The 27,908-nt window shown below is 37.8% G+C and overlaps 2 protein-coding genes across 5 annotated transcripts in view; both read left to right on the top strand.

The window, feature by feature from the left end:
* LOC137056155 (poly [ADP-ribose] polymerase tankyrase-2) overlaps positions 1–7,747 on the top strand; it is a 31,091-nt gene extending 23,344 nt beyond the window's left edge. For both annotated transcript variants that reach the window (XM_067430144.1, XM_067430143.1), the window contains 7 exons: positions 1,293–1,413; positions 2,770–2,867; positions 3,101–3,175; positions 4,623–4,728; positions 4,985–5,171; positions 5,351–5,507; positions 6,494–7,747. In XM_067430144.1, the coding sequence (XP_067286245.1) occupies positions 1,293–1,413; positions 2,770–2,867; positions 3,101–3,175; positions 4,623–4,728; positions 4,985–5,171; positions 5,351–5,507; positions 6,494–6,553 (804 nt within the window). In that variant the 3' untranslated portion in view covers positions 6,554–7,747. The remainder of the gene's footprint in view (positions 1–1,292; positions 1,414–2,769; positions 2,868–3,100; positions 3,176–4,622; positions 4,729–4,984; positions 5,172–5,350; positions 5,508–6,493) is intronic.
* A 3,660-nt stretch (positions 7,748–11,407) lies between these two features.
* Positions 11,408–27,908, top strand: part of tbc1d12b (TBC1 domain family, member 12b) — a 55,184-nt gene continuing 38,683 nt past the window's right edge. For all 3 annotated transcript variants that reach the window (XM_067430486.1, XM_067430489.1, XM_067430485.1), the window contains exons 1-2: positions 11,408–11,509; positions 14,169–14,292. The gene's annotated coding sequence lies outside the window, so the exon portion shown is untranslated. The remainder of the gene's footprint in view (positions 11,510–14,168; positions 14,293–27,908) is intronic.

Raw genomic sequence — 27,908 nt, 5'->3', positions numbered from 1 at the left:
TGTTTCAGATATTTGACAACAAAACATTACACTTAGTTTATTATTTTAGATGCCTTTTTAAAAGACTACAATTGAAAATGTATGTTAGTAAGAGTAACTGCGTTACACCCCACTGCTGATATCCACCCTCATTTAGCGGGTGTTAATGTCAAGCCCTGGTTGTAGTCAAAATCAGCTCATTTGAGTCCAAATCTAGGCCGAGGCCTGAGTAGTTTGAATCAAAGTCAAGACTGAGTTCACAACAAGACAGAGACTATCCCTGCGTCTCAATCAGCTCCCTAGTTCACTAGTCAGGGCACTGATCTGGACATAAGTCAATGGGCTGACTCCCTGATCAGTGCCCTGACAACTGAACTAGGGAGCTGATTGAGACGCACCCTATGAGTTTTAGACTCAAATCAGACAACAACACAGATGTATCATCCTACAGCCAGTGTTGGCAAAGCTACTCTGCATCTTTAGCTTGTCAAGCTAAAAGCAAAACAATAAAGTACATAAATAATAACCTAACTTATCTAAATAATTTTTACGAATGTTTTGATTTACATGATTTACATTTCCCTAATGAAACACTAACGAAAGTTAACTAGAATGAATAAGACTTTCCAATGTGACATAAATGAGAGAACTGTTTAAGATGAACTGATTCACTAGAATGAATTGGACTTTCCAATACCACATATGTAAGTGGGAACTATTTAAGATAAATCGATTCACTAGAATGAAGCTGAATTTTCAATGCTACATACGAGAGAGAAACATTTATGATGAACCGATTAAATACAATGAATCAGACTTTACAAAGTGACATATGTGAGAGAGAACGATTTATGATAAATCAATTCACCAGAATGAATCAGGCTTTCTAATGCCACTTATGTGTGTGAGAGAGAGACTTCTTTGGGATGAACTGATTCACTAGAATTAATTTCCAAACTGATATATGTAAGAGAGAACCATGTAGAATGAACTGATTTTACTAGAATAAAGCTTATTTGCTACATATGTGAGAGATAAATGTTTATTATGAGTCAATACACTAGAATGAATCAGATCTTCTAAAGTTGTAAATGTGAGAGATAACGCTGTAGGATGAACTGATTCACTACTGTACAACCTGTAGCAAAAGCTTAGACTTAAAGATTTGTAATCTGTTCATCTTTATTTAAATTCCCACATAACATATGTTTTAGCTTCAGAACAGTGTTGAGCAGTCTAGGCTGTTGACACTGTTGAGTACTTGCTGATCAGTGGATCAATACATTAGGCATGTGCCTGGTTTGTGTTGTTAGATAACTCTGGACGTGCTGGTGGAAATGGGACACAAAGAGCTGAAGGAGATCGGCATCAACGCTTACGGCCACCGACACAAGATCATCAAAGGAGTGGAGAGACTTATTAGTGGACCTCAGAGTAAGAGCCTCTTCCCCTTTCATCTAGAACGGTTCATTTGAGAAAATACTTCATTAGAGAGAGGGTTTAAAGTTCCCTTTGATCTGTTTGCACTCAGAGCTCTGCTTAACGTTGGATCATTTTTTCTCACGACAAGCTGCTTTTACAGTGGTGTCAAATTATACATAAATGTATTTATTTATCCTGAAGTCAGCTTTTGAAGGGGTGGTTGATTTTGATTTGGATGTTTTAACTTTAATTAGTGTGCAATTTTGCAGTTTGAGCATAAACAACATCCAGTCCCACCGATGGCCGTCTTGATGCCCTAAGCTTAATTACTTTATGATGCCCGTGGCGTGCCCCTCTCAAAATTTGGTGCCCTATGCGCAGCAGCGGCACTGACAACATCTGCAAAGTTACGACATTCAATTTTCAATGCAACAGGAGATATCTTTATTTTAAAGAAAGAGCTTATTAAGGGCCACAACAAGCAACTGGTAGACTACAATGAGCTTCTTCCTGGGTTAGTGACATCACTAACCCTTAAATTTACAAAATACCCTGCCTCTAGGAATACGCAACAAAGTAATGTTGAGAAGAGGAAGAGTTGTAGCCTAGAAATCTAGACGCACCCTAGCGGCAGCAAATCTAATCTGTCCGCGAGTGTCGTCTAGCAACTCTCAATACCCTTCTGAGCTGTAAACGCTAAACTCTGGTCGGGCCAATCACATCGTGCATAGAGTCGGTGGGCGGGGCCATAATGACGATGGCCGAGTTGCGTTTGCGTGCTTCTAGTAAACACAGAAGCTGGCGAACGGCGGTCTTTCGAATCAGCTTTGACCGTGATTCAGGAAGACTTGGAGTTAAGCTTTTCTCTGAGAAAAGAACAAAAAACGGCACTAAAGTCATTCTTATGAAGGGAAGATGTGTTCAGAGTTTTGCCGACCGGATACGGCGAATGTTTAATCTGTCAATGAGCTCTGCTTCACCTTTCGTTGCTCTGGTTGGTGTAGCGCTATCCTATTGCGTGCACGCCGTGCAGAGGGAGTTTGAAAGACAGCCGTTTATCCCGCCCCTAGCATTGAGCTGTCAATGGTGAGTTTCCAGACCAAACATCTTGATGTGGGTCTGGCTTGTCAGGCTAGAAGAGTTGGTGTAGTAGAGCACATTTGGGAGTCTGCTCAAGTCTCTTTACCTATACAGTACAATACAAATATTAATATATGATTATTTGAAAATAGTTCAATTAATTAATTAGCATATATTTTATTTATCTCCCCCTTTGCTTTGATTACTCATAAAACTCTTTTATGAGTGTATCTGAAGCTTTTGTTTTGCTAATTCATTTGCACTTAAATATTTATATCACCATCACAGGTTTAAACCCATACTTGACCCTGAACACGACCAACAGTGGAACAATACTGATAGATCTGTCTCCAGATGACAAGGAGTTTCAGTCTGTTGAAGAGGAGGTAGAGTTTCTCATTTGTTTGTTCATATGTTTATCATCTCTTTGAGCAGCATCTGCCTCAGCACCTTAGAGAGATGTGTTGCATAACATAATCACAATCTTCTTATCCATAAGTGTACTAGGAAAATCCAGTATTGGATTTACATGTTCAAGTGGCTCCCTTGGAGAGAATGTGTAGAATTATTAAAACAGGACATCCCTTGTTTACTTTGGTTCTCTTGTGTCTCTGAACAGATGCAAAGCACAATAAGGGAACACAGGGATGGTGGCCATGCGGGTGGGATTTTTAACAGATACAACATTGTGAAGGTAAGAGATTTGGATGTCTTGCTTCATAGTTAATCTTTTTATATATATTAGGCTGTTTTACACTTTGGTTGCTTCATTTCCTCACCACTCTCCTGGCTTTGCAGTGGTCTTTTCACATTGCATTATTTCCAGGGTTTCCAGTGGTAAACCAGAAGTGTTAAAGGTGCAGTATGTAGTATTTTTGCAGTAAAATATCCAAAAACCACCAGGCCAGTGTTATATTTTGTTCAGTTGCGTTAGTAATTGTGAGAAAATTGCTATTTTAACCAAGGAGCCGGGATGTCTGAGGGAGTCGCCTGTCAATTGTGTTATATCTGCGTTACCCTCGGTTTCTGGTTTTATTTTGCAGAAACGCTTTACTCTTAGCAGTGTGAACAAGTGTCACAGCAGCTGCTGAGCGAACGCACAGAGTAACGTCATAATATCATTGCGTTACCTCATACTCATGACCGGAAAAGCGGAGATGGCTCCGGCAACTGTGTCCCCTCATAATAAAAGTCCCGTTGCTCGCAAGCCGTGTGTTCGGCAGCAATCGCTCCAGCGGCCTTTCTCAGCTCCACAACACTCGGTCCTGCTCTGCTTCATAATACAGTAACGTTAATAACTGCATGCATGAACATGATTTCTGCCTGAGTCCACATGTCCCAAATGAAGACCACATGTCCCAAGATTCGGAGCTCAAACTTGGTGTCATCAAACTACACCTTTGTTTTAAATAGGCACCCTCTAGCGGACAGAAAAGTTACATAGTGTATCTTTAAAATAATTGTTTTTCCTTGATCATGTAAATTAATACAATTTCATATACCTTGCGTGAATGCAATAAAAGTCCCTTCGGATAAATGCAAATAAATTAAAAAAAAAAAAATTGTAGTTTTGATACATTTTTCTAATCATGTGCTGTTCTAAAATATTGTTCTAAAACTATAATGTTTCATAATGTTTTTGTTCCATATGTTACAATGTCCCTTTACATTTTTCTGGTTCTTTGAAGATATACACATCACAAATTTTGGGGAAATTCGCAGGCAAAAAAGGTCCATTGTACATTGTCAATAGTGTGGCGATGCATGAAGTAATGCACAGAAAAGCACTTTCAAACCAAGCAGCATTCTGTTGGTCAACATGGCGAATCTGTGAAAAACCTGAACCCATTGCAAAATCTGTTGGGAAACATTTCACCTTCATGTAAAATTCCAGATCGCATTAATTCCTGTTGAAATGGCTGAGTTTCGAAAATTTATGGAAATACAAAGTTATGTAGGTGACTTCGTGAGCTAACAATGAACAATACATTTATTAATCCAGGTTAATGTTTCTACATACATTTTTAACATCGTTTTAGCCATTTAATTATTAACAGACCTGAATTTGGTTTATGCCTAATGTATTAACTAATGTTATCAAATTAAAAACTGCCACTGAAATCTTCCCTTTTTGGTCCCAGATCCAGAAGGTGTGCAACAAGAAGCTGTGGGAGAGGTACACCCATCGCAGGACGGAGGTTTCTGAGGAGAACCACAACCATTCCAATGAACGCATGCTGTTCCATGGTGTGTGTGATCTGTCTGTCGATCCGCATTCACTGCTATTCTCATTAGGGCTGTAACAGCTGATAGATAAAATCGATCATTAAAATCATCAAAAATGATTTTGATTAACGATAAGGCTGTAACAATATATGGTGTCACATTATATCGCAATACAGAAAAGCAACATGTATCGCGGATAGTTCACCCAAAATGAAAATTGCTATGTGAGGATTTTTTTTTTATTTACAGAGTTTTAGTGTCAGTACTCTATTCCCAGGTTCACCGTTTGTGAACGCCATCATTCACAAGGGCTTCGATGAGAGGCACGCATACATTGGGGGAATGTTCGGGGCCGGGATCTACTTTGCGGAAAACTCTTCCAAAAGCAACCAGTATGTTTACGGAATAGGAGGAGGAACAGGGTGCCCTCTTCACAAGGACAGGTCATGTTACGCGTGTCAGAGGTGAGATGAGATCCCGTTACAGTGCACTCATTTAAGTGACTTCACGTTTCCCAGCACAATGTCCAGATCTGAGTGTTGCCTTGTGGTGTTCTTTTCCAACACCTCGAGGAGAAATTGATTTCCAATTTCCTTTCTAAAGTGCGCATGCTCTTGATTTGGGCTCTGTCTTCCCATCCCAGGCATCTTCTGTTCTGCCGTGTGACTCTGGGAAAGTCCTTCCTGCAGTTCAGCGCTATGAAGATGGCCCACTCGCCACCAGGCCACCACTCAGTCACTGGCCGGCCCAGTGTCAACGGTCTCGCTCTGGCTGAGTACGTCATCTACAGAGGAGAGCAGGTATCTACAGTAACAGGCTCCAGAATGGAAATGGCATCTCAACCCATTTTAATTCTGAAATAAAAAAGTATTTTCATAGATTTTTTTTGCAGTTTTCTGGATTGAGAAAGTGTTTGTTTCATACTAAGTGTAGTACTTTAAATAATATTGCTACAAAAATAAACAAAATTTCCCCATATTTATGTCATTTGGATTATATATTTCCATTCAAAAGTTTGTGTTGGTAGGATTTTTTGTTTTGTTTTTTAAAGAAGTCTCTTCTGCTAAGCAAGGATTTATTTATTTGATCAAAAACTATAGTGAAAACAGCAATATTGTGAAATATTTCAATTTAAAATACATATTTTCTATTGTAATATCTTTTAAAATGTAAGTTATTCTTGTGATGCAAAGCTGAATTTTCAGTCACATGATCCTTCAGAAATCATTCTAATATGCTTTCTGATTATTATCAGTGTTGAAAACCGTTTCTGCTGCTTAATATTTAACCCTATAACCTCTTCTTTACTGTCACGTTTGATAAATGTATTGCTTTCTAATTATATATATATATATATATATATATATATATATATATATATATATATATATATATATATATAGGCCTTCACACACACGTTATACACACCAAGGTTGCATTCACTTGATCACAGATACAATAGAGACATTAATAATTTAAAATAACTGTATTTTAAAATATTTTAAAAATGCTATTTATTCCTGTGATGGCAAAGCTGAATTTTCAGCATCATTACTCCAGTCTTTTTTTGCTTCTCAATTATTATGTGTGCTCGCTCAGTTATTAATTATGTTTATTATTATTTAACAATGTTTTTTTACTGCTCTGTGTGTGTGTGTGTCTGTGTGTGTGTGTGTGTGCGTGCGTGCGTGCGTGCGTGTGTGCGTGCGTGCGTGCGTGCGTGCGTACGTGTTGACAACTTTTATCATGTGAAACTAACTCTGCTTTTGTCATTTTGCATCCCAAGGCTTATCCGGAATATTTGATCACGTACCAGATCATCAAACCGGATGGATCTTCCGATTAACACACGGGTCTTCCCATCTCAGAGGAGAGAAACTGCTTGTTTATTGCATGCAATTTTTATACAATGTATAATTTTATTCTCTTCCTGCAGCTGTCTGCTTTTATCTCATTTACAGCAACTTATTAATGAAATGGTCTCCCCGGTTCAGTCACTAACACTGGTTACAAAAGTTGCATTTTCTTTTCTTATCCATCACAAAGTTTACTTATTTATTTTACAAAGACAAATGTATATATTTTGTACTGATTAATTTATTGATGTTTGTATCATAAGAGTTCTATGCCTGATATGTAAATGTTTGCCACTATCCTGCAGTTTCACACTGTGTGAGTACACAGATTTTTCAGGAGGTTATTTGGTGGCATCAGACCAATTGAACAGCATCCATTATTCAAGATAAAGAGTATTTGGCAGAACAGGATGAGACTTAATCCAAATATCAAATGATCTTGCAATGTCTTCTTATCTGTATTGTTGCCCTAGACTGGGTAAACCCAGCCTGATCTGCCGGCGATTTGATTACGCTCTGCATCTCTGTACATTCATTTCTACTGCTTCTGTTACTGCGGGAACCAATCGCAGTCTGGCTTATCCACCTGGCGCGTTATTGGCGGGTTTAACGCGATGACGGGTAGAGAGATATGATGGGTCTTTGCACGTTGATCACGCCTCTTGTGTTCTGATTGGTTGAAGGACTATCCAATTGTGTACTGAGTCATTTGAATAATGCTCGTTGATCACGCCTCTGGTGCAGTAGAAAATACAGAGCAGACTCCCCAGGCCAATGTTCAATCTTAAATTGAGCTTGGTCTGGTGATAGCCAGACATTTGTTGCGCTCCAAAAACAGTATTTTTTCAGAGTTTAACTTTCAAAAAAACACCATCATCCCACAGAATGTGCCATGATGATGCAAAACATGTTTAATTGTTGAACTGTTTAACAAGATAGCTTGATATTTGCTTCACTCTCAGTCCGCAGTGTATGGGGTTCTTGAGTAAAATGTGTCTGGATTTTGATAGGAAGATGCTGTTTTTTTGTTTTTGTCACAATAGTTCAGGAGTATTTGTACTCTGTTGTGCATGAACATGTTAGTTTTTCCTCATGTAGTGTCATGATGATGTGTTACTTTGTCGTACTGTACAAACAGCGGCGTCAACAACAGTACGATCAAATAAAGAGACGCTTTTTATCAATCTCTGGTAGTGTTTCTCTCATTGTCACACAAAGTGAACCTGTTCCTCCATCTCAGTTCAGCAGCCATCTTTGAAACTAACAAATGGCCAACAGGGGGCAATATTTTGCTTTGGGTGAAACTGAAAAGCCAACACTTTAAACCTCATGGAGAGATTACAGTGAGTGTCAGGTGTTGTTAGATATCCATGCACCAAGGCATTTACATAATATATTAAACTATATATCTTTTATAACATTATATAAGATACTTAAAAGAATTGCATGGTAATACTATATATACTACATGGAAAAGTACACAGAAACTATCGCATAAATGGGTTTTTAGCTGCCATTGTGATGTTTGTTAGTTTTTCCCCCATTAAAGATAGATAATAGGCCTATGAGTAAATGTCACCTGGAAGATTCGTGTTTTTTTTATTTTTATGGAATATTGCATTATTATAAATCATTTATTTGTGTACATTTTTAAAATTCATGTGCAATGTTTAGTCAAAATAACTCACCCCTACTTTTTTCTTGAACTTGTAATCAACAATACAAAAACAGGCACCAAATACAAAGGCTCAAGAGAACATTATTTCCCAATATCCATAAACTTAGAGAGTAAGATATTACTTGAATATATTTTAAGTGCATGTCTCTTACCTTATTTGAAATTCAAAATGTGTAGAGTAATATGGAAGCATATGGGTAGCAATATTCAATTATGCAAAATGGCAATGCAAAAAGTAAAATAGCAATGTATTTCAGTATTTATATTGACAATTTTCATACCAAATGTGCAACGTTTGGAGCAAAATGCTAAATTGCTATTGTCTTACATACAATTTAAACATATTTTTAATGTTTAATAATTTGCTAAATGAACATGTATTAGCCTACAGAAATTAAAAGATATGTTTGAGCAAAAATTGTAGTAAAATTATTATTTAAATGTTATTTTTCTTAATTGCATTTACACTCACAGTTAAGACACGACAGCATTTTCATTGAACAGTGAATGCAGAAAAATTCAGTGTGGAATTAAAAATGCAACTAATTTAGGAAATAGCTCATTTAAATTATATTATTAAATTTGAATTGCCATTTTGCACCAATCGTTGCACATTTGGTATCGAAAATGTACATTTAAATACAGAAATACATTGCCATTTTACATATTGCACAGCCATTTTGCATATTATATTTCAAATTAAATATATTGCAACCCATATGCTTCCATAGGGTAACAGCCATGCCTCTCTCCAATTAACTTCCTCTAGAAAGGCATTCCAATAAAATTTCCGGCTTGGATTTTTTTTTTTTTTTTTTTTTTTTTAAATGAAAGACCTGTCCAATATCCTTGTTAGTGCATTTTTATTAAATACATTTTTACCATAAGGAAATTCCAGACTTTATTATCTACTTTATAATAGGACAGATGGCTGCTCATCAAAAGAACAAAAAGAAGTCCAGAAGGGATAGCTTTGATTACTGTATAAAAAAAAATATTTTTAGGGGTTAACAGCTTATGACCCAGGACCAGTAGTGAAGAAATTAAGACAGTCAGGACTGCAATTAATTAAAAAAAATGTTTTACTTAAGAATAGCTTGCAGTTTCAAAATCAGAAGCCAGCTTCAAGTCTCACAAGGAGACTTGTCTCTCCCTCTCTCGCCGCCTCGTTGCCTTGCCCTATCATACATACAATTGTCCAAACAGTTATACTGTTTTCAAGGTCTATCCACGTCATTACTGCAATGTGGATAGTTCTGATTGGCTCAGAGACAATGCACAGTCATGGTAAATTTCCACTCATGTCAGTTAATCTGATGCACGTCTCCATAGACGTGTCACTTGTTGACGCTTTCACCCCGGAATTAGGCCCGTAGTGACCTTCCAGATCTGGAGCAGGCGCCAGCTTGCCCAGAACAACAAGTCCACCCATCTCTTAGGGTGCCTATTGTACACCATTCTCAACACTGATCTGTAACACAGAATATTGTGCACATACACAGATACAGTCTCTCCAAGGTTGGAGCTGATTAAGCTCCAGTTCTAACCAGTTCCAACCAAAACATACTGATACTATGTGCTTTCTTTCAGTGAGAGGGACACGCAATAGTACAGCCAATATTCATATTGGCTCTTTAGTGTTTCAGTAAAAGGAAATATAAAATAAATAAAATATAATAAGTTAAATGAAAGAAAAATACATATTTCATCTCTGGAAGCCGGACTAAGTGAGCAAAACCTGTTACTGCCCTCCTGATGTTAGGGGTGTGTGATACCTCAAAAATCCAAACACACGACCTTGTTGCAAGTGTTTAGTGACACATCACACATCTCTAGGTCAGATCCTCAGTCCCTCCTCAGAAACCAAATATACACTAAACTAAAATATAAACTAAAAGCAAAATCATATTGGATAGATTCATTATAATAATATAGGATAAATATTAATTACATTTTGATTATGAGGTTAATTAGGATATATATATCAGTGGCGGCTACTGGTCTGTCAGAGAGGGGAAGCTCATTTTTGGCCAATTGTCTTATTTATTTAAAAGTAAATTCTGCCCTACGTTCTTTTCAAGAAAATGGTCTTTTACCCTGTGAATGAATGAACGATCTAAAAAAATATTAAACTCTGTAAAACTGAAACAAGGAATGTGGTGTATAATTGTGTGAAATGTATGATAAAAAATCAAGCAATTTCGCCAAGCAAATATCAAAGAAATAGGTTGCAGAAGTTTTTATTTCGACTGAACTTGAGAAATCCGCGATGGGACTGAGCGCGAATAGCTTCAGTGATTCCTTATAGTACAGAATCGCTGTCAGTCAAAAGGAGATGCAGACCCTCCAATCATCACGCAGAAGCTCAGCGTCCGGGCCAGCCCACTCCCCATTCACTCCCAGAGACGCTGAGCGTCCGTGGGCGGGACATAATCGCAGCGTTTATCCAATGACCGTCTAGTTTCGAAGCGCTGAAAAAAAACGTTCAAAGCAGCCCCATTGAAGTCAATGGACGCTGGGCTTCAATAGGGAAATGCACTGTGATGCTGCGGGAATGTATGAGAAGGAAATCGAGTCAGCCGACCTGCTATATGTAACTGATTCTGAACGAACTCGTCTTTGAGATGAACGTTTTCTAACGCATTTTTAGTCAATACAATGTTAATATAATAGTACATATTTGACCATTAATTTTGTGACATAATAAGGGAAGCCGAGCTTCCCTTGCAGTCTTAAAGAAATCGCCACTGATATATATATATACAGGTATATTGAAGCGGCAGTGGATTTCAGAATCCCCCTTTCAACATTTTACAGGAAAATTTAACTTAGTCATAAAATAATTATAAGAATTCATTTTGTGTGTTGAATCAAACAGATCACAATTAATTTAAGCGATTATTTTTCACAAAAATTGATTGAAAAATAAATACGCTTGCCTTTATTTGTAATAAATTTGTTATTCCAAATTTTCAGTCAATGGATAGAAAACTATGCCTACAAAGCACAGTTTCCAAGCCAAAAGTGCTTACCCATGACATTTAGATAATTGTGTATGGGTAACTTACCCCTTCCTTCTTACAGCGACTCTTCTCTGATGACGTGTTTATAACAAACTATAACCAGCCAATCAATTCCCGATGCACAAAATCAAGTCACGCCCTACATTTTTTGTTGTTCGAGGAGCCAGAAAAGACTATTGCAACTTCCGCTCCTTGTCCACTTTTGGTGACTTGCTGGACCTGTTTAAATTCCCTTGCTTCATACTGTAAGTATTGCAGATTGTAAATGCAGTTCGAGCTCAGGGGGGAAAAAAACATGTTGCTAAGCCCTGTCAATAGCTGCATTTATTAGCAAGCTAGCTGCTTGTGGGGGGAAAATCCTCATGACAGAAATATACCAGTTTTACTTTTTTTTGTTTCAATATCTCAAAACACCTCGTTGGGAGGCTGTCTGGCCTTCTAAAGGCAACGTGACATGACAAAATATGTAATTGAAGTTCATACTTAATAACAAAAGATTCCTTTTGTGAAAGTACAATATTATACAGGTAGCACCAAAGCTAACGTTACTTGTATCGTATGTGTTCAGTACAAGAAAGTTTAGGGTGTAAATTGTACATCAAATAACTATATATATATATATATATATATATATATATATATATATATATATATATATATATATATATATATATATATAAAATATAATTATTTTATATATATTTACCTGACTCACTCCTGTTGTTCCAAACCCATAGGAGATTTCTGTTCATCCACTAGGGTGACCAAATGTCCTGTTTTCCCAAGACATGTCCTGTTTTCAAGTCCTGTCCTGGCCAGGTGTTTTTTTTTTTTTAGAAAGTGATGAAAATGTCCTGGTTGTCATAATTTTCTATTGGGCCATTAAATTGACAGCCACTCGAGTATCAGTTGCAGCATCGGCACTCCAACCACACTCATGATGCATTCAATTTGTGTTAATTTAACCCATCTGACCACCCAATGCGTAACGCTGGCACCTATCTCGAAAGAAGGTGAGACGGCTTATCATTTGAGTACCTCATAGCCAGGTGTTCTGGTTTTCGGTAATCAAAATATGGTCACCCTACATTCCACCGTAAATGCTTCAATTTTTTTACAAAGACATAATCAATATTAATTGAGTTGTTTAATCCAGTGTTCTGAAACTCTTTTAAAAAGACATGATCGTGTGATTAACTAATTTAAATAAGGCTTTTATTCACATATAAACATTAATAAACATATATAGGATTTAGAGAGCTCATCAAATATGGTTCAAAAGAAAGTTTAGATGTAACACCTCTTTAACACTTAAAAATAATACTGAAAGGCAACCTCCAAATTACTAACTTTTGGCAACCACTCAACTTGGAAGCCAACTGTGAATCAGGGAGCTGACTTTTTGGATACTCATGCTGCCTAAAATGGACATATCTGTATGTTTTGAAACTACTATTCATAATGTTCAGACCACATCAACTAAACATTATGTGGTTCTGAACATTATGAATAGTAGTTTCAAAACATGCAGATATGTCCATTAATGCACAAATAAACAACCATTTACTTGACACTTTCCACAAATATGGTACAAAATAAGAAAACTCTTAAATTCAAAGAAATTACAAGTTAAAATAGGTACTTTACCCTCAGAATCAATGTTAGTTAGGATAGTTATTTTATTTATTTAATTGTATTATTCATTTTCTACTCCAAATTTGGGACATCTACTTAGACAAAAGTATACACTCAATCAGTCTATGACAGCGTTGGAAGTAACTGGGTTGGAAAGGGTCATGAGCTGCATTGTTTTATTGTTTTATTAAGTTTTCTGGGATGCACTTATAATGTTAATATGATTTTTTTACTTCAAAAATTGTCATCATGTGTCAGGCTGTTGACAGTATTCAGTCCTAAGTTTTTCTGAAGCTGTCTGACTATCATAATGTTAATGTTATTCAGTCAAGGGCATATACGAGTATAACAGGGCTGCCAAGCCGTCCATCTAACTGTCAGGACAATCCATAAGCCTGAAATGTGCCAGTGGTGCTACTGCCGCTGACAACACATTCTTTGTTGAAAACACATTGTTTCCTAGAAAGCTTAGCTGTCTTATATTGCCTAACAAGGCTGCATTTATTTGATCAAAAATGCACCAAAGAGAGTAATATTGTGAAATATTATTATGTATATTTTTGTATATTTAATATGTATATTTTAAAAAAGTATGCAAAATAAATACTTTTATACAGCAAAGATACATTATGATTTCTATTTTTTAAATAAATGGTGTGAATTTTCTATTTTCATCAAAAAATCCTGGAAAAAAATCTTAAGCAGTAAAAAAACATTGTTAAATAATAATAACCATTATTAATAACTGAGCGAGCACACATGATAATTGAGAAGCAAAAAAAGACTGGAGTAATGATGCTGAAAATTCAGCTTTGCCATCACAGGAATAAATAGCATTTTTTAAATATTTTAAAATACAGCTAATTTAAATTATTAATGTCTCTATTGTATCTGTGATCAAGTGAAAAGTGAATGCAACCTTTGTGTGTGTGTGTGTGTGTGTGTGTGTGTGTGTGTGTGTGTGTGTGTGTGTGTGTGTGTGTGTGTGTGTGGGCCTATATCTTGACAAAGGTTTTATCTGACACACACACTATAAGTGTGTGTCTGTGTGTGTGTGTGTGTGTGTGTGTGTGTGTGTGTGTGTGTGTGTGTGTGTGTGTGTGTGTGTGTGTGTGTGTGTGTGTGTGTGTGTGTGTGTGTCAGTGTGTCAGTGTGTCAGATAAAGCCTTTGTTTTCGAAAGCTAGCTAACTGAGATGGATGACGGACCTGACTTCATGCAACCAAAATGCATTTTTCCTTTCTTGACAAATATGTTGTAATTTGCCCAGATGAAAAAGATGAACCTTCGATGAAATTCTTCTGCTGTCCCTTCCCATCATGCACCACAGAGAGTGATTCGTCTGAATGGCGAACCATGAAGCAGAACGCTGGCATTTCATACGTAACCTCCAGGTGTGTGTGTTTGTGTGCTTCTTTGTCTTTGTCATTCCAGTCGAATGCTTCTGACAGCACACCAGATTCAGACTGTTGATGGATGGATTTGTCTCTACTGCTAATGGAAACATATTCGGTTCACTGAAATAAATATGTAATATTGCAAGCTTGATTTATTTCTTTATTAGAGTAATCAGTGTGCATATATGCATGTGCTAGTCAGACAATCAGCCTGTGCGTTTGATATATAGCTATTAGAGTGGTAGTTACACAGACAAATGACATCCTCTAGTGTCCTCAACCCTTCAGATAGCAATGTGAATACAAAGAAGGCTATTGAAGTCACGTCTCTCTGTCTCTGTATGTACCTTCTCCTCTCAGTCCAGTGCTTTCTTTTGTTTGATGTGAATGAAGCTTGCAGTCTTTTGATCAAGTTAATTTGTTCCTTGCAATCGACATATTTTTTCCTTATCACAATATTTACTCACATCTGGACTGTGTGCTGAGCTGAGGAAAACTGAACACACTGACTTCTAAAGAAATATTAGGCATTAAACATGCAGTACTCTACTTAGGATGCAATTTTCAGTGTAAGTTGCTTTCAGTTAAAACGGCATTTAAATTTGGGGCTAGCTTAATCCTTGCCTTTGAAACCGTGGGTCAGGTTGGTTTGCGGTAATCTCCATTGTCAGACAGGGGTTTAAACAAACTAAACGATCAGGGAGGTCCTGCATATCCCATACTCAGAATTTGTTCTCTGCACTTAAAGGGGTGATGAATTGAGAAATCAACTTTCCCTTGAGCTTTTGATATATAAAAGGTCATGATAATATAAAATTATCCTGTTAGTTTCAGAGCTGAAAACGTCCTTGTTAGTCAACGAAAAGCTTTTATAGGCACCAGGCCTAGAAAACAATCATGAGCTTCATCCTTACGTCATTGCACTACGAAAACACATTTTTATTTTGGCTCCCATGTTAACGGGTTGGAGCTTGCACACTGCTTGCGTGACACGCGTTGCTCAGGCCGCTCGGAAAACGCATGAATGCTAGTAATAGAAGAGACCCCTGAACATCAATAGCAGCAGCGCCGTGTCAGACATGCTTCTGGAAAGCGTGAAACGAGAACGCGTTCACAATGTGTCTCCGGCATTATATCGACTGATCGTGTGGGCCATGTAATACAATCGTGGGTGAATGAGAAATAAATCATTGTGTTTGTTTGATAAAGACAAGTTGCAGTTGCTGCTTTCAAAATAATCTCTCCCTCATGTGAACTGAACTGACAGGCTAGATATGACAGCGGAGCTGAAGCTCATTAAATATGCAAATCTTCTCCAATCCTAGCCGTGGGCGTTTACTTCCAAGTCTCCAGTGCGGCATGCCCATCAAAGGCTATTTTCTTCTGAACGCTGGGTTATTACTTATTAGCTATGAAATTTTTGTATGTAAAAACCACACAAACGTCATTAGTTGACCTCAGACAACAGTATAACATTTTTTTTTTTTTAAAGTTCATGACACCCTCTAACAAGTTAGTACACACATTAGGAGCAGTGAGTAGAAAACATGCGTTTCCTGCCAGTATTGAGATCTAACCTGTGACCTTTGGGTTACGAATCTTTAACTCAGGTTTCTTCAAACTCTGTCCTGGAGGATCACTGTCCTGTAGAGTTTAGCTCCAACCATGATCAAACACACCCGAGCAAGCTAATCAAGGTATTCAGGATTAATAGAAAATTACAGTTTTCTAGTGTGACAAAGGTGTGTTTGTTCAGAGTTGGAGCTAAACTCTGCAGGAGCTCCAGGACAGAGTTTGAGGAGAACAAGAAGAGGAGAACAAGAAGAGAAGAAGATACCACTGAATATTAAAGGGGGGGTGAAACACTCAGTTTCAGTCAGTGTCATGTCAATCTTGAGTACCTATAGAGTAGCATTGCATCCTGCATATCTCCGAAAAGTCTTTATTTTTTTAATAGTTATATAAGAAAGATGCGCTGTTCCGAGTCTTTCCGAAAAAAGCAGAGCGGGTGGGGGCGTGTCGTGTGAGCGGAGCTAAATAATGACGTGTGCAGCAGCGCGCTGTGTGTTGAGTCGAGTGCGTCATCCCTAACAGCGGGAAAAAAACTTTATTCAAAATAAAAATATGGCTTTTAATCAGATACAGCCATACATCTATGATCCGAGGCTGCAGTTGAACAGGAGCAGCAGCAAAAACGACTAGAGCAGGACGTCTGTATGTGGTAAGTTACAAGTTATACACTAACTATATAATATGCTTAGCGGCTTGTGTTATTTACATATTTATACTTGAATTATATCGTTGTATTTTTGTCTTTGAAGGTGTACATGTGGGAAGTGCAGTTGTGCACGTGTGTTTGTGTGTTTACGCGTGGTTTGTGTAGACAGTAAGCGGACTAAAAGCAGTCTCACTCAACCTTCTAACGTTGGGACTGCTCCATCATTCAGCATTAGGCGATTGGGAAAATCCGGCGTCGAGCTGGGCCTTGTTTATGAAACAGTCGGCACCGAAATGCAGCGAACAGATATAAACATTCGCGCAACTCAGTTGCTGATCCGGAAAAGCAAATTACATCCACTGTTGCCTTAACGCGGGGTTTTGGCGAATCTGTGCAGGACTGTCTTGGTCTGGCAACCAAAAACGCACTTTTTTGGTGACATTGTTATGTGCTATGTGTAATTGTCACCTGTCCAGCATCCTACAAGCCAGCGCTTTGATGGGCGTAGCCTGTTGCTTTCACTCTCTCCCTCTCTCTCTCTCACGCGCTTCCAGTAGAATTGTCCGTAAGGCCCATACAAGGAAATTCCGCCCCCATTAACGTCAAAGGGGACGCATGATCTCAAAAAACTTGCCGAAACTTATGACTAACCGGAAGTAGTATTTTTGACAAAGAAATACTCCCATCAAACGTCCACCTTAACTTTTGAAACTTTGTCTATGCTTAGGATGGGAATCCAAGTCTTTAAAGGTGTAAAAAGATCAGTATGCATGAAACAGCATTTCACCCCCCCTTTAATGTAAAACTGCTGTAACCCAATTAGGCTACAACTCTTTTGTGAAGCTGTGAAGTGGCTTCTCGAACAAGAACAAATGTAGGGTGGGACTTGATTTTGTCCATCTGGAATTGATTGGATGGTTGTAGTTAGCTATTGGTCGATCACATGTGAGTGACAGGTTGCTCCGCCCTCGCGCCAGTAAACACATCATCAGAGAAGAGAAGAAACACCACTGTAAGAGGGACGTGTCTCTTGATTAAAGATTATAAGAGCACAGAAATGTATTAACTCACACCTGTCCCTAACTTTACCCTTAAACTTACCCACACCACCACACCTGACCCTAACTTTACCCTTAAACTGACCCACACCACCACACCTGTCCCTAACTCTACCCTTAAACTGACCCACACCACCACACCTGTCCCTAACTTTACCCTTAAACTGGCCCACACCACCACACCTGACCCTAACTTTACCCTTAAACTGACCCACACCACCACACCTGACCCTAACTTTACCCTTAAACTTACCCACACCACCACACCTGACCCTAACTTTACCCTTAAACTTACCCACACCACCACACCTGTGCCTAACTTTACCCTTAAACTGACCCACACCACCACACCTGACCCTAACTCTACCCTTAAACTTACCCACACCACCACACCTAACCCTAACTTTACCCTTAAACTGACCCACACCACCACATCTGTCTCTAACTTTACCCTTAAACTGACCCACACCACCACACCTATAACATACTTCACCTTTATCCCACCTCAATATCAGCAACAGTGTTTTGCAATGCAATATGAACACAATAAGTACATTATACTTATTTTTTATGTAAGTAAATATTAGTTAAAGGTGCTTGATTTGAAACAATATGTTAAATTGTTCTCTGATATCTACATAGAGGGTATGTGGCTTATTTAAGGGCAAAAATTGTCCAGATACAGTTTCACAGGTCCATTTACAACCCTATAAATTGTCTCTAGGATGTAATGCTCTGTTTTTGCCTTATTTGGAAAAGTCATGAATGTTAATGTTGAGCTCTGCTCTGACTGGCTTATTTCAGCCGCTCACAGCACAACAATTCAGCTGTTCAGCTCGTGAGTCCTGACAGAACACAGACCGACTTAATGACACTTTAAGCAAAACATCTCAAATGGAGATTGCTAAAATGCAGCCCAATCGTTAATTGGTGTTTTCACATCATCCGCGCGCGAGAAAGAGCCCGCGTTCGTGCGGTTGCCAGATTTCAGTTATTTAAATCCATAAAACAGAGCTTTTCTGTGAAAAGAACACATACTCTCCAGTGTTTTACCTAAATATGTCCAATCTGGCAACCGTATGCACGCAAGCTCTCTCTCGTGCACGGATGATCTGAAAACACCAATAAACAAGTAAGCTGCAGCAATCTTTATTTGAGATGTTCTGCTTAAAGTGTCATTCAGTCTACATTTTAGACTTGTCTTTTTTCGTCAACGATATTGCATGTTTAAATAACGTTAGTCACAATGTAGGCTAAGCTTACGCAGTGACTGTGATGTACTCTGAAATCCAAATAGGCGAAAACATCATAGGAAACACCATACTTAAGTTCTCAAAAATATAAATATATAACTTAATTTTTTACAAAATGAATAGCCTCGTTTTAACTTATATGGTGGAAAAGGTGACGTTTGCTAGAAGGATCGTTTGAAGGATCTGTAAGCAAAGTATCTACGGTTGTATTTTGTAATACAAAATAATTTTACCCTTTGTCATTAGACACATTATTTAGTTTTGTATGGTCCTTGGTGTTTCCTATTGTTACTGTACTAGCATCTTGCGTCATCTGGACAATGCAGGCTCTCTAAGAAACTTTCAATTTAATCAGAAATTGTTTAAACAGTCAATAAGTGGATAAATGTATAGCGTTATATTGATGTATAATGTGTTTTTTAGATTTTCATAGCGTGAAATGGACTTAATGTTTCCTGACTGCTACTTTTAGACACATGGTATTAACAGATCAGATGATAATTTGAAAAAATGTAGGTTATATGAAATTAAGCCTCTATGGATAAACATGTTTGATCTTTATATTTAATTAGATAAAATATGACTTGAATGTGTTCTTTAGTTTCACCCTGGTCCTCTTTGTGACTCGATGCATGCTGTGAGACGACATAACTTCTCAAGTCTAGCACAGATCCAATTGGCATTTTCAGCTTAAATTCCACCCTTCCACATCTTGTTTTGATTCGTTGTTCTTTTCTGTTATATAATCACATCAGGGAATGTTGGGTAGGAGGATTTAACTAATTGGGATGTGAGTGCCGTGTGGCCCACAAGGGATCAGCAAGCATCTGTGAGTGTTGTCTCATCACCGTTATCAGTCTTCCCAACGGATCCTGAGTCCCCTACTGTGAACTGCTTCTGGGTCCTGTTGACATGCAAATATAGGAGCGGAATAAAAGTATAAAATCCTCTGACTGAAAATCCTCTTACTGATGAGACGAGGGAACTGCTGCTGTCTTGAAACCCTTTTGTTATATGGATTAACATATAGACTTGGATTAACATGCAGGTTTCTGTCAGGCACACGCCTCTATTATAGACTATTATTCACTAGTGATGGCTATCAAACTACAAAAATGGAATATATATATCAAGTCATGTGGCTGTGTGATTAGGGTTGTTGTCCTGTTGGTAGATGAACATTTACCCCAGTCTGACATCCAGAGCACTCTGGAGCAGGTTTTCATCTCTGTACATTGCTGCATTCATCTTTTCCTCAATCCTGACTAGTCTCTCAGTTCCTGCCGCTAAAAAACATCCCCACAGCATGATGCTGCCACCAACATGCTTCACTGTAGGGATGGTAATGTCCAGGTGATGAGCAGTGCCTGGTATCCTCCAGATAGGAAGCTTGCCATTCAGGCCAAAGAGTTTCATCAGATCAGAGAATTTTGTTTCTTGTGGTCCTTCAGGTGCCTTTTGGCAAACTCCAGGTGGCCTTTTACTGAGGAGTGGCTTCCATCTGGACACTCTACCATACAGGCCTGATTGGTGGAGTTCTGCAGAGATGGTTGTTCTTCTGGAACATTCTCCTTTCTCCAAAGAGAAACACTGAAGCTCTGTCAGAGTGACTATCACTCTTGGTTCTTGGTCACCTCACTGACTAAGGCCCTTCTCCCCTGTTTGCTCAGTTTGGCCGGATGGCCTGCTTTAGGAAGGGTTCTGGTGGTTCCAAACGTATTCCATTTACGGCTGATGGAGGTCACTGTGCTCACTGAGACCTTTAATGCTTCAGAATTTTTTTGTTCCCTTCCCTAGATCTGTGCTTCTACAATCCTGTCTTGGAGATCTACAGACAAACTTCTTAAACTTCATGGCTTGGTTTGTGCTCTGACATGCACTGTTAACTGTGGGACCTTGTATAGACAGCTGTGTGCCTTTCCAAGTCATGTCCAATCAACCAAATTTACCACAGGTGGACGCCAATCAAGTTGTAGAAATCTCTCAAGGATGATCGGTGGAAAAAGGATGCACCTGAGCTCAATTTTGAGTGTCATGGCAAAGGCTGTGAATACTTATATACATGTGATTTCTTTTTCATTTATTTTTTTAATTTGTAAATATTTCAAACTAACTTTTGTATTGCAATTTAATGCAAATAATTAAATGCATTTTGGAATAAAGCTTTAAAATGACAATGTGGATACTTTCCGGATACACTGTACATTGATTATATTTCATGTTGCATTTTTTTGCTTTTTCTGGGTGATTCGGAGCGAACTGAGGTCTCAATAGAGTCTTACGTATGCACAGTCAAGCAGAGACCAACGGCCTAGGTCAGGATTTTCATTTAATAATACATTCAACTTCAGCTTGTTTCTCACCAAACCCTGTATATACCCACAGAACACATGACATTTATAGTACATGTTACACGGGATCATTCTGATACTTTAGAAACATTTTAAAAAGCTTGATGTTGGTTTGCTATTCACTGCCATTAATGGAGGACTTTTTTTTCAAATCTTCTTTTGTGATCCAAAAAATAAAGAAGGTCATAGGGCATTAGAACAACACTAGGGTGAGTAAATAGTTATTTTATTTTCATTTTAGGGGGTACTATCCCTTTATCCCTTTTGTTTTGAAAATTTTATTCTAGTCATTATGTAAAATGAATAAGAAAGATTTGGCACAGGCACTAATCAAATCCATACGTTGATATGATCTCAAGTAACAATAACTTGCTCAAACACATAATAAATAATATTTCAGGAAAACCGCAGCTGTTAGATTTATGTCTTGCAGTAAACAATAGATATTCATCACAGGGCTATATGATGAAGTCACCCTGTCATTCCTAAGTCTGAAAGAAACTTATGATATAAAGTCCAATGATACACTGGAATCAGACTATGATTAGAATTCAGGTTGCGGCACCTGAGGTTCATTTGCATGCCAATAAATGCACTGGGGAGGGAGAAAAAAAGACAGGGCAGAAGATAATCATGACCTTATCAAAATAAAAATACATCCCACTGTGCATCAAATGTGTTCTAGTATCTGGTATTGTGAAAAGTGAAAGGAAGCCATCAGCATCCGATTGGTTTGCATGAGTGAATAGCAAAAATAAACAATACAAATTTACATTTGTACAAGGCAGTACAACAGCAATACTATCATTATGTAGACTAAAAGCTTCAAAATATATATATATATATATATATATATATTTGTATATATATATATATATATATATATATATATATATATATATTTGTATATATATATATATATATATATATATATATATTCAATTATAACATGATCTTTTGATTCACCCTGGTACTCTGGCAGTTGTGAATTTTGTACTATATGCTTACAACTCCAGTTCTTCTTGACCTGAGAGGAGGAAGTGGCATGTTTTTTTTTTTAAACAAGCAGCCCTCTCTACAGTGTGGGAATGAATTTTAAGCATACATGGTTGGTGCTCAATTTGCTGCATTCACTTCCAATGACTTTTGTAAGCATTTATTCCTTTCTGCTGTGTTAAAATCTTCCATACACAAACACATCACACATTGACACTGACCTTTGAATTACCGTTTCATTTGCATATCTTCTGACATGTATTTTGGGAGATGTCATGTTTTGGGTAAATAAGTCACATGGCTCAGAAAAAAATACATGCACAGGTGTTTAAAAGGTGAAAGGTACAGCACATTTCACTGCACTTTTAGACTGCACACATTCTGATTTACAGGAAAGGAGAAGGTTTTTTTCCTTATATGTTTGTTTAACAGAATAATATTTTTTTTGTGTTGGTCATATTAAAAGACACATGGAATGAATAATTGCTTCAAATGAGCCTGCATTTATAGGGCTCAAGCACAAAAGCATTGCATTGCTTATTTTGCATTTCGTCATTGGATTGTTGGGCAGAATTTAGAACATGCACTATATTGCCAAAAGTTTTGGGACTCCTGCCTTTGCATGCACATTAACTTTAATGGCATCCCACTCTTAATTTGTAAGGTTTAATATGGAGTTGGCGCAACCTTTGCTGCTATAACAGCTTCAACTCTTTTGGGAAGGCTTTCCACAAGGTTTAGCAGTGTGTTTGCTTTGATTTTTGACTATTCCTCTAGAAGTGCATTTGTGAGGTCAGGCTCTGCACTGTAAAAAAAAAATTGCTTGGTTTTTGTTGGTTTCACTTAAAACGGTAAGTAACCTGGTTGCCTTAAAATTTTGAGTTTATTGAAATTAAAAATTTGAGTTGATACAATGAAGGAAATTTGTTTAATAAATAGAAACTCAAAATATTTTTGTATCTGAAACGCATAAAAAATTTGATCATGAAAATAGCACTATTTGGCATGTTTCACTGCGTCATCAGAAATAAAACACACAATTACCCAATATGCTTACAAAATCTTTTAATAATATTTTAATAAAGGTTGTCGAATCTCAAAAAATTGTCATTGTATTAACTCAATTTTAAGGCAACCAGGTAACTTTTTTTCTAAATAATTTTTTACAGTGTGGTGTTGGACGAGAAGACCTGGCTCATAATCTCCACTCTAATTCATCCCAAAGGTGTTCTATCAGGTTAAGGTCAGGCCAATCAGTTCCTCCACACCAAAATCACTCATCCATGTCTTTATGGACCTTGCTTTGTGTCCTGGTGTGCAGTCATGTTGGAACAGGAAGGCACTATCCCCAAGCTGTTCCCACAAAGTTGGGAGCATGAAATTGCCCAAATTGTCTTAGTATCTTGAAACATTAAGAGTTCATTTCACTGAAACAAAGGGGCCAAGCCCAACCCCTGAAAAACAACCACACTCCATAACCCCCCTCCACTAAACTTCACACTTGGCAAGTACCATTCTCCTGGTTGCCACCAAACCCAGACCCATTGGATTGACAGACAGAGAAGCGTGATTTGTCACTTCAGGGAACACGTCTCCACTGCTCTAGAGTCCAGTGGTGGCATACTTCACTGCATCTAATGCTTTCCATTGCACTTGGTAATGCAAGGCTTGGATGTATCTGCTTGGCCATGGAAACCCATTCCATGAAGCTCTCTACGTACTGTTCTTGAGCTACTCTGAAGGCCACACAATGTTTGGAGGTCTGTAGATATTGACTCTGCAAAGTTAGTGACTTCTGCGCACTGTGTGCCTCAGCACGCACTTACCCCGCTCTGATTTTACGTGGCCTATTACTACTTTACGTGGTATGTTTATGCTTCCCAATTGCTTCCACAGTGTTGCACAGGTGGCAACAGGTGGCCACCTATCACTGTACCACGCTTGAATTCACTGAGCTCCTGGGAGCTACCCATTCTTTCACATGTTTGTAGAAGCGTCTATGTGCTTGATTTTATGCACCTGTAGGCTGTAGCCACAGAGATGATTGGAACAACTAAATTCAATGATTTGGAGAAGTGTCCCAATACTTATGGCAATATGTCTTTGCCACATTGTTCTGATAATGTGACAAGAATTTGCTACCTACAGGCCAAAAGACACTTTAAATATTAGTAAAAAATACCTGAGTAGTTATTGAGCTACAATTCCTAAATTGACCATGAGGGATGTTATAATGAAACAAATCAGCTTAACTGCTGTACATTCTAAATTATTGAACTGTGAATGTCTGCATAAATATTTATTTTTGCCTATGATTCATGCCATGGGGTGTTTTCCATTGAGTGGATGGAATAATATGAATGCATCTGTATACTGAAATTCCCTGAGCATGTCCTCATTTGGCAAAGAGCTCTATAGTGTTAGAAGGTTTAATGACCTTGTGTTTGCACCATTCATATGAATAATAACTTTAAGGGTGAATAAGAAGTGCCTGTAGACCGCAGATGTATCAAGCTCAAAAAATGCTTTTCACCTCCAATTTTGACCTTATATTGGGGATCATGATGCACTTCCAAATCCATTACAGCCCTGCTGTTGGACTGATGAGCATGCTCTGACTTTCTTCCCACTTCCTCCCATTCACTTGCTTAAAATTCTGACACAAACAGTGCACTGCAGTCTAAAGGAATTTGTTTGTGCATTTTACAGTCATACTTTACAATGATATGAATAATATTGTTTTTGTTTGGTATAATGTGAATACTGTAGTTATAGTAAGATAAGGCTAATGCATAAACAAGGATTTTGAGGTATGAGCTAACATAATTGTAATAAGTACAGAATATGCTGTTAATTTGAACAGTAACACTTTATAATAAGGTCCCAGTAAAGGGTCCGTTCACCCAAAAATGAAAATTACCTCATGGTTTACTCACCCTCAAGCCATCCTGTGTATATGACATTCTTCTTTCAGATGAATACAAAACATACCCATATTTAAAACTTTAGGAAGTAGAATATCTAACTTCTGCCAGACCAACTTCTGTATTCAACTTACGGAAAAACTTTACTGAAACGATGATGTCGTAACCATTTTGAACTGTGAGAGGCGTTACACTTTTTTCATAAGTTATGGAAGATGGTCCAGTTTTAATATGGATATTTTTCTTACACGAACCCATCGATTCGCTTAAGACGGCATTTACTCTGATAGTATTCGTCTGAAAGAAAAAAGTCATATACACCTAGGATGACTGTAGGCGAGTAAATCATGGGGCCATTTTCATTTTTGGGTGAACTATTCGTAATGTAATGCATTAATTAAAACTGTACAACACATTTATTATTTTGTTAATTTGTAAAGTTAGTTAATACAAATACAAATGTTCATTGTTAGTTCATGGTAGCTCAGTTCCATTAAAAAGTAACAGATGCTATTTAATAATTAATTAGTAAATGTTAAAATTAACATTAACTAAGATTAATAAAAATATATTTTTCATAGTAAGTTCATGTAAACTAATTTGTTAACTTGTGTTAACAATTGAAACCTGTTACCATTTTAATAGTGTTAAGAAAAAGACCACAATTATTGCTTTATTATTCGTTTTTATATAATTTTTATTTATATTTAATCAAATATTTTTAATCAAAAAAAACATTTTTTGGTCCCACAAATTGTTGAAAGTCTTCTTTTCAATTGCTCTCTGTTGTTGTTTACATAACTTCAGCTCAACGATTTCAGAGGCTTTCAAGATTTTACTTTTCCAGCCTAAAAGAAACCAATATATGGACAAATTATAGCTTTCAAAGCTGTACATGCTGACACAGGTTCGTCTTAAAGAAAATCACTCAAGACAGCTTGAAGAGCACATATAAACTGATTTGATATTTTAAAGGGTTTTGTGCGTGCGTGGTCATTTCAACGTCTGGCATCAAACTCCATGCATGTATAGACTCTTAAAAATCAATCAAATAATTACTACTGTAACTTGCCCAGTCATTTGACATTGTCTCAGTCAGATCCTGATCTTGTAAATCAGTAGCCCTACTTGTAATGTTATTTAAAGTACACTGTGATAAATACTTTGCTTGTTATACACTCACCTAAAGGATTAGGAACACCTGTTTAATTTCTTATTATTGCAATTATCTAATCAACAAATCACATGGCAGTTGCTTCAGTGCATTTAGGGGTGTGGTCCTGGTCAAGACAATCTCCTGAACTCCAAACAGAATGTCAGAATGGCATGATTGTTGGTGCCAGACAGGTCGGTCTGAGTATTTCACAATCTGCTCAGTTACTGGGATTTTCACACACAAACATTTCTAGGGTTTACAAAGAATGATGTAAAAAGGGAAACACATCCAGTATGCGGCAGTCCTGTGGGTGAAAATGCCTTGTTGATGCTAGAGGTCAGAGGAGAATGGGCCGACTGATTCAAGCTGATAGAAGAGCAACTTTGACTGAAATAACCACTCGTTGCAACGGAGGTATGCAGCAAAGCATTTGTTAAGCCACAACACACACAACCTTGAGGAAGATGGGCTTCAATAGCAGAAGACCCCACCGGGTACCACTCATCTCTACTACAAATAGGAAAAAGAGGCTACAATTTGCACAAGCTCACCAAAATAAGTTGAAGACTGGAAAAATGTTGCCTGGTCTGATGAGTCTCGATTTCTGTTGAGACATTCAGATGGTAGAGTCAGAACTTGGCGTAAACAGAATGAGAACATGGATCCATCATGCCTTGTTACCACTGTGCAGGCTGGTGCTGGTGGTGGTGGTGTAATGGTGTGGGGGATTTTTTCTTAGCACACTTTAGGCCCCTTAGTGCCAGTTGGGCATTGTTTAAATGCCACAGCCTACCTGAGCATTGTTTCTGACCATGTCCATCCCTTTATGACCACCATGTACCCATTCTCTGATGGCTACTTCCAGCAGGATAATGCACCATGTCACAAAGCTTGAATCATTTCAAATTGGTTTCTTGAACATGACAATGAGTTCACTGTACTAAAATGGCCCCCACAGTCACCAGATCTCAACCCAATAGAGCATCTTTGGGATGTGGTGGAACGGGAGCTTCGTGCCCTGGATGTGCATCCCACAAATCTCCATCAACTGCAAGATGCTGTCCTATCAATATGGGCCAACATTTCTAAAGAACGCTTTCAGCAGCTTGTTGAATCAATGCCACGTATAATTAAGGCAGTTGTGAAGGCGAAAATAATAATTTGTATTTTTCTTTTTAAAAGCATCTATCGTGTGTCATTATGTGCAGTGAGTTGGCTCATGTGATTTAAGTTTTACGCTTTAGAACTTTCATTGAGGGAATATAATGATCATTAATGCTCCCTGGTTATCACTGTGCATTGTGGGACTTTTTAGGCAGTGAACGTTTCAGTGCCCTGGATGGATTCTGCAATTGAGACAAGCTGATTGAGATGCACCCTTAGTTTCCGGTGTGCCGAGTTTGTTCCCTGTATTAATTATTCCGTTCACCTGTTGTTCAATTAATTAACTCATTAGTCTGTGCATGCATTGATGCCACTTTCCTCCCGGAACGCCCCCTCTGCTGGGACTGAGTGGCAGAAGAACTGAGACATGACTGGATTTAAAAGGCGGAAATGCAAAAATGTGGGTAAAAATTAATTTGATCAGTTTAAACTAAAGGTTGGACTCTATATAGTGTTCCTTACAACTTACCAAATATCCAGAGACCCATGGATA

This window comes from Pseudorasbora parva, chromosome 21, assembly GCF_024679245.1.
Source record: "Pseudorasbora parva isolate DD20220531a chromosome 21, ASM2467924v1, whole genome shotgun sequence".
Taxonomy (NCBI): domain Eukaryota; kingdom Metazoa; phylum Chordata; class Actinopteri; order Cypriniformes; family Gobionidae; genus Pseudorasbora; species Pseudorasbora parva.
The sequence above is the reverse complement of the archived record's forward strand: the minus strand, read 5'-3'. Positions and strand labels throughout refer to the sequence as shown.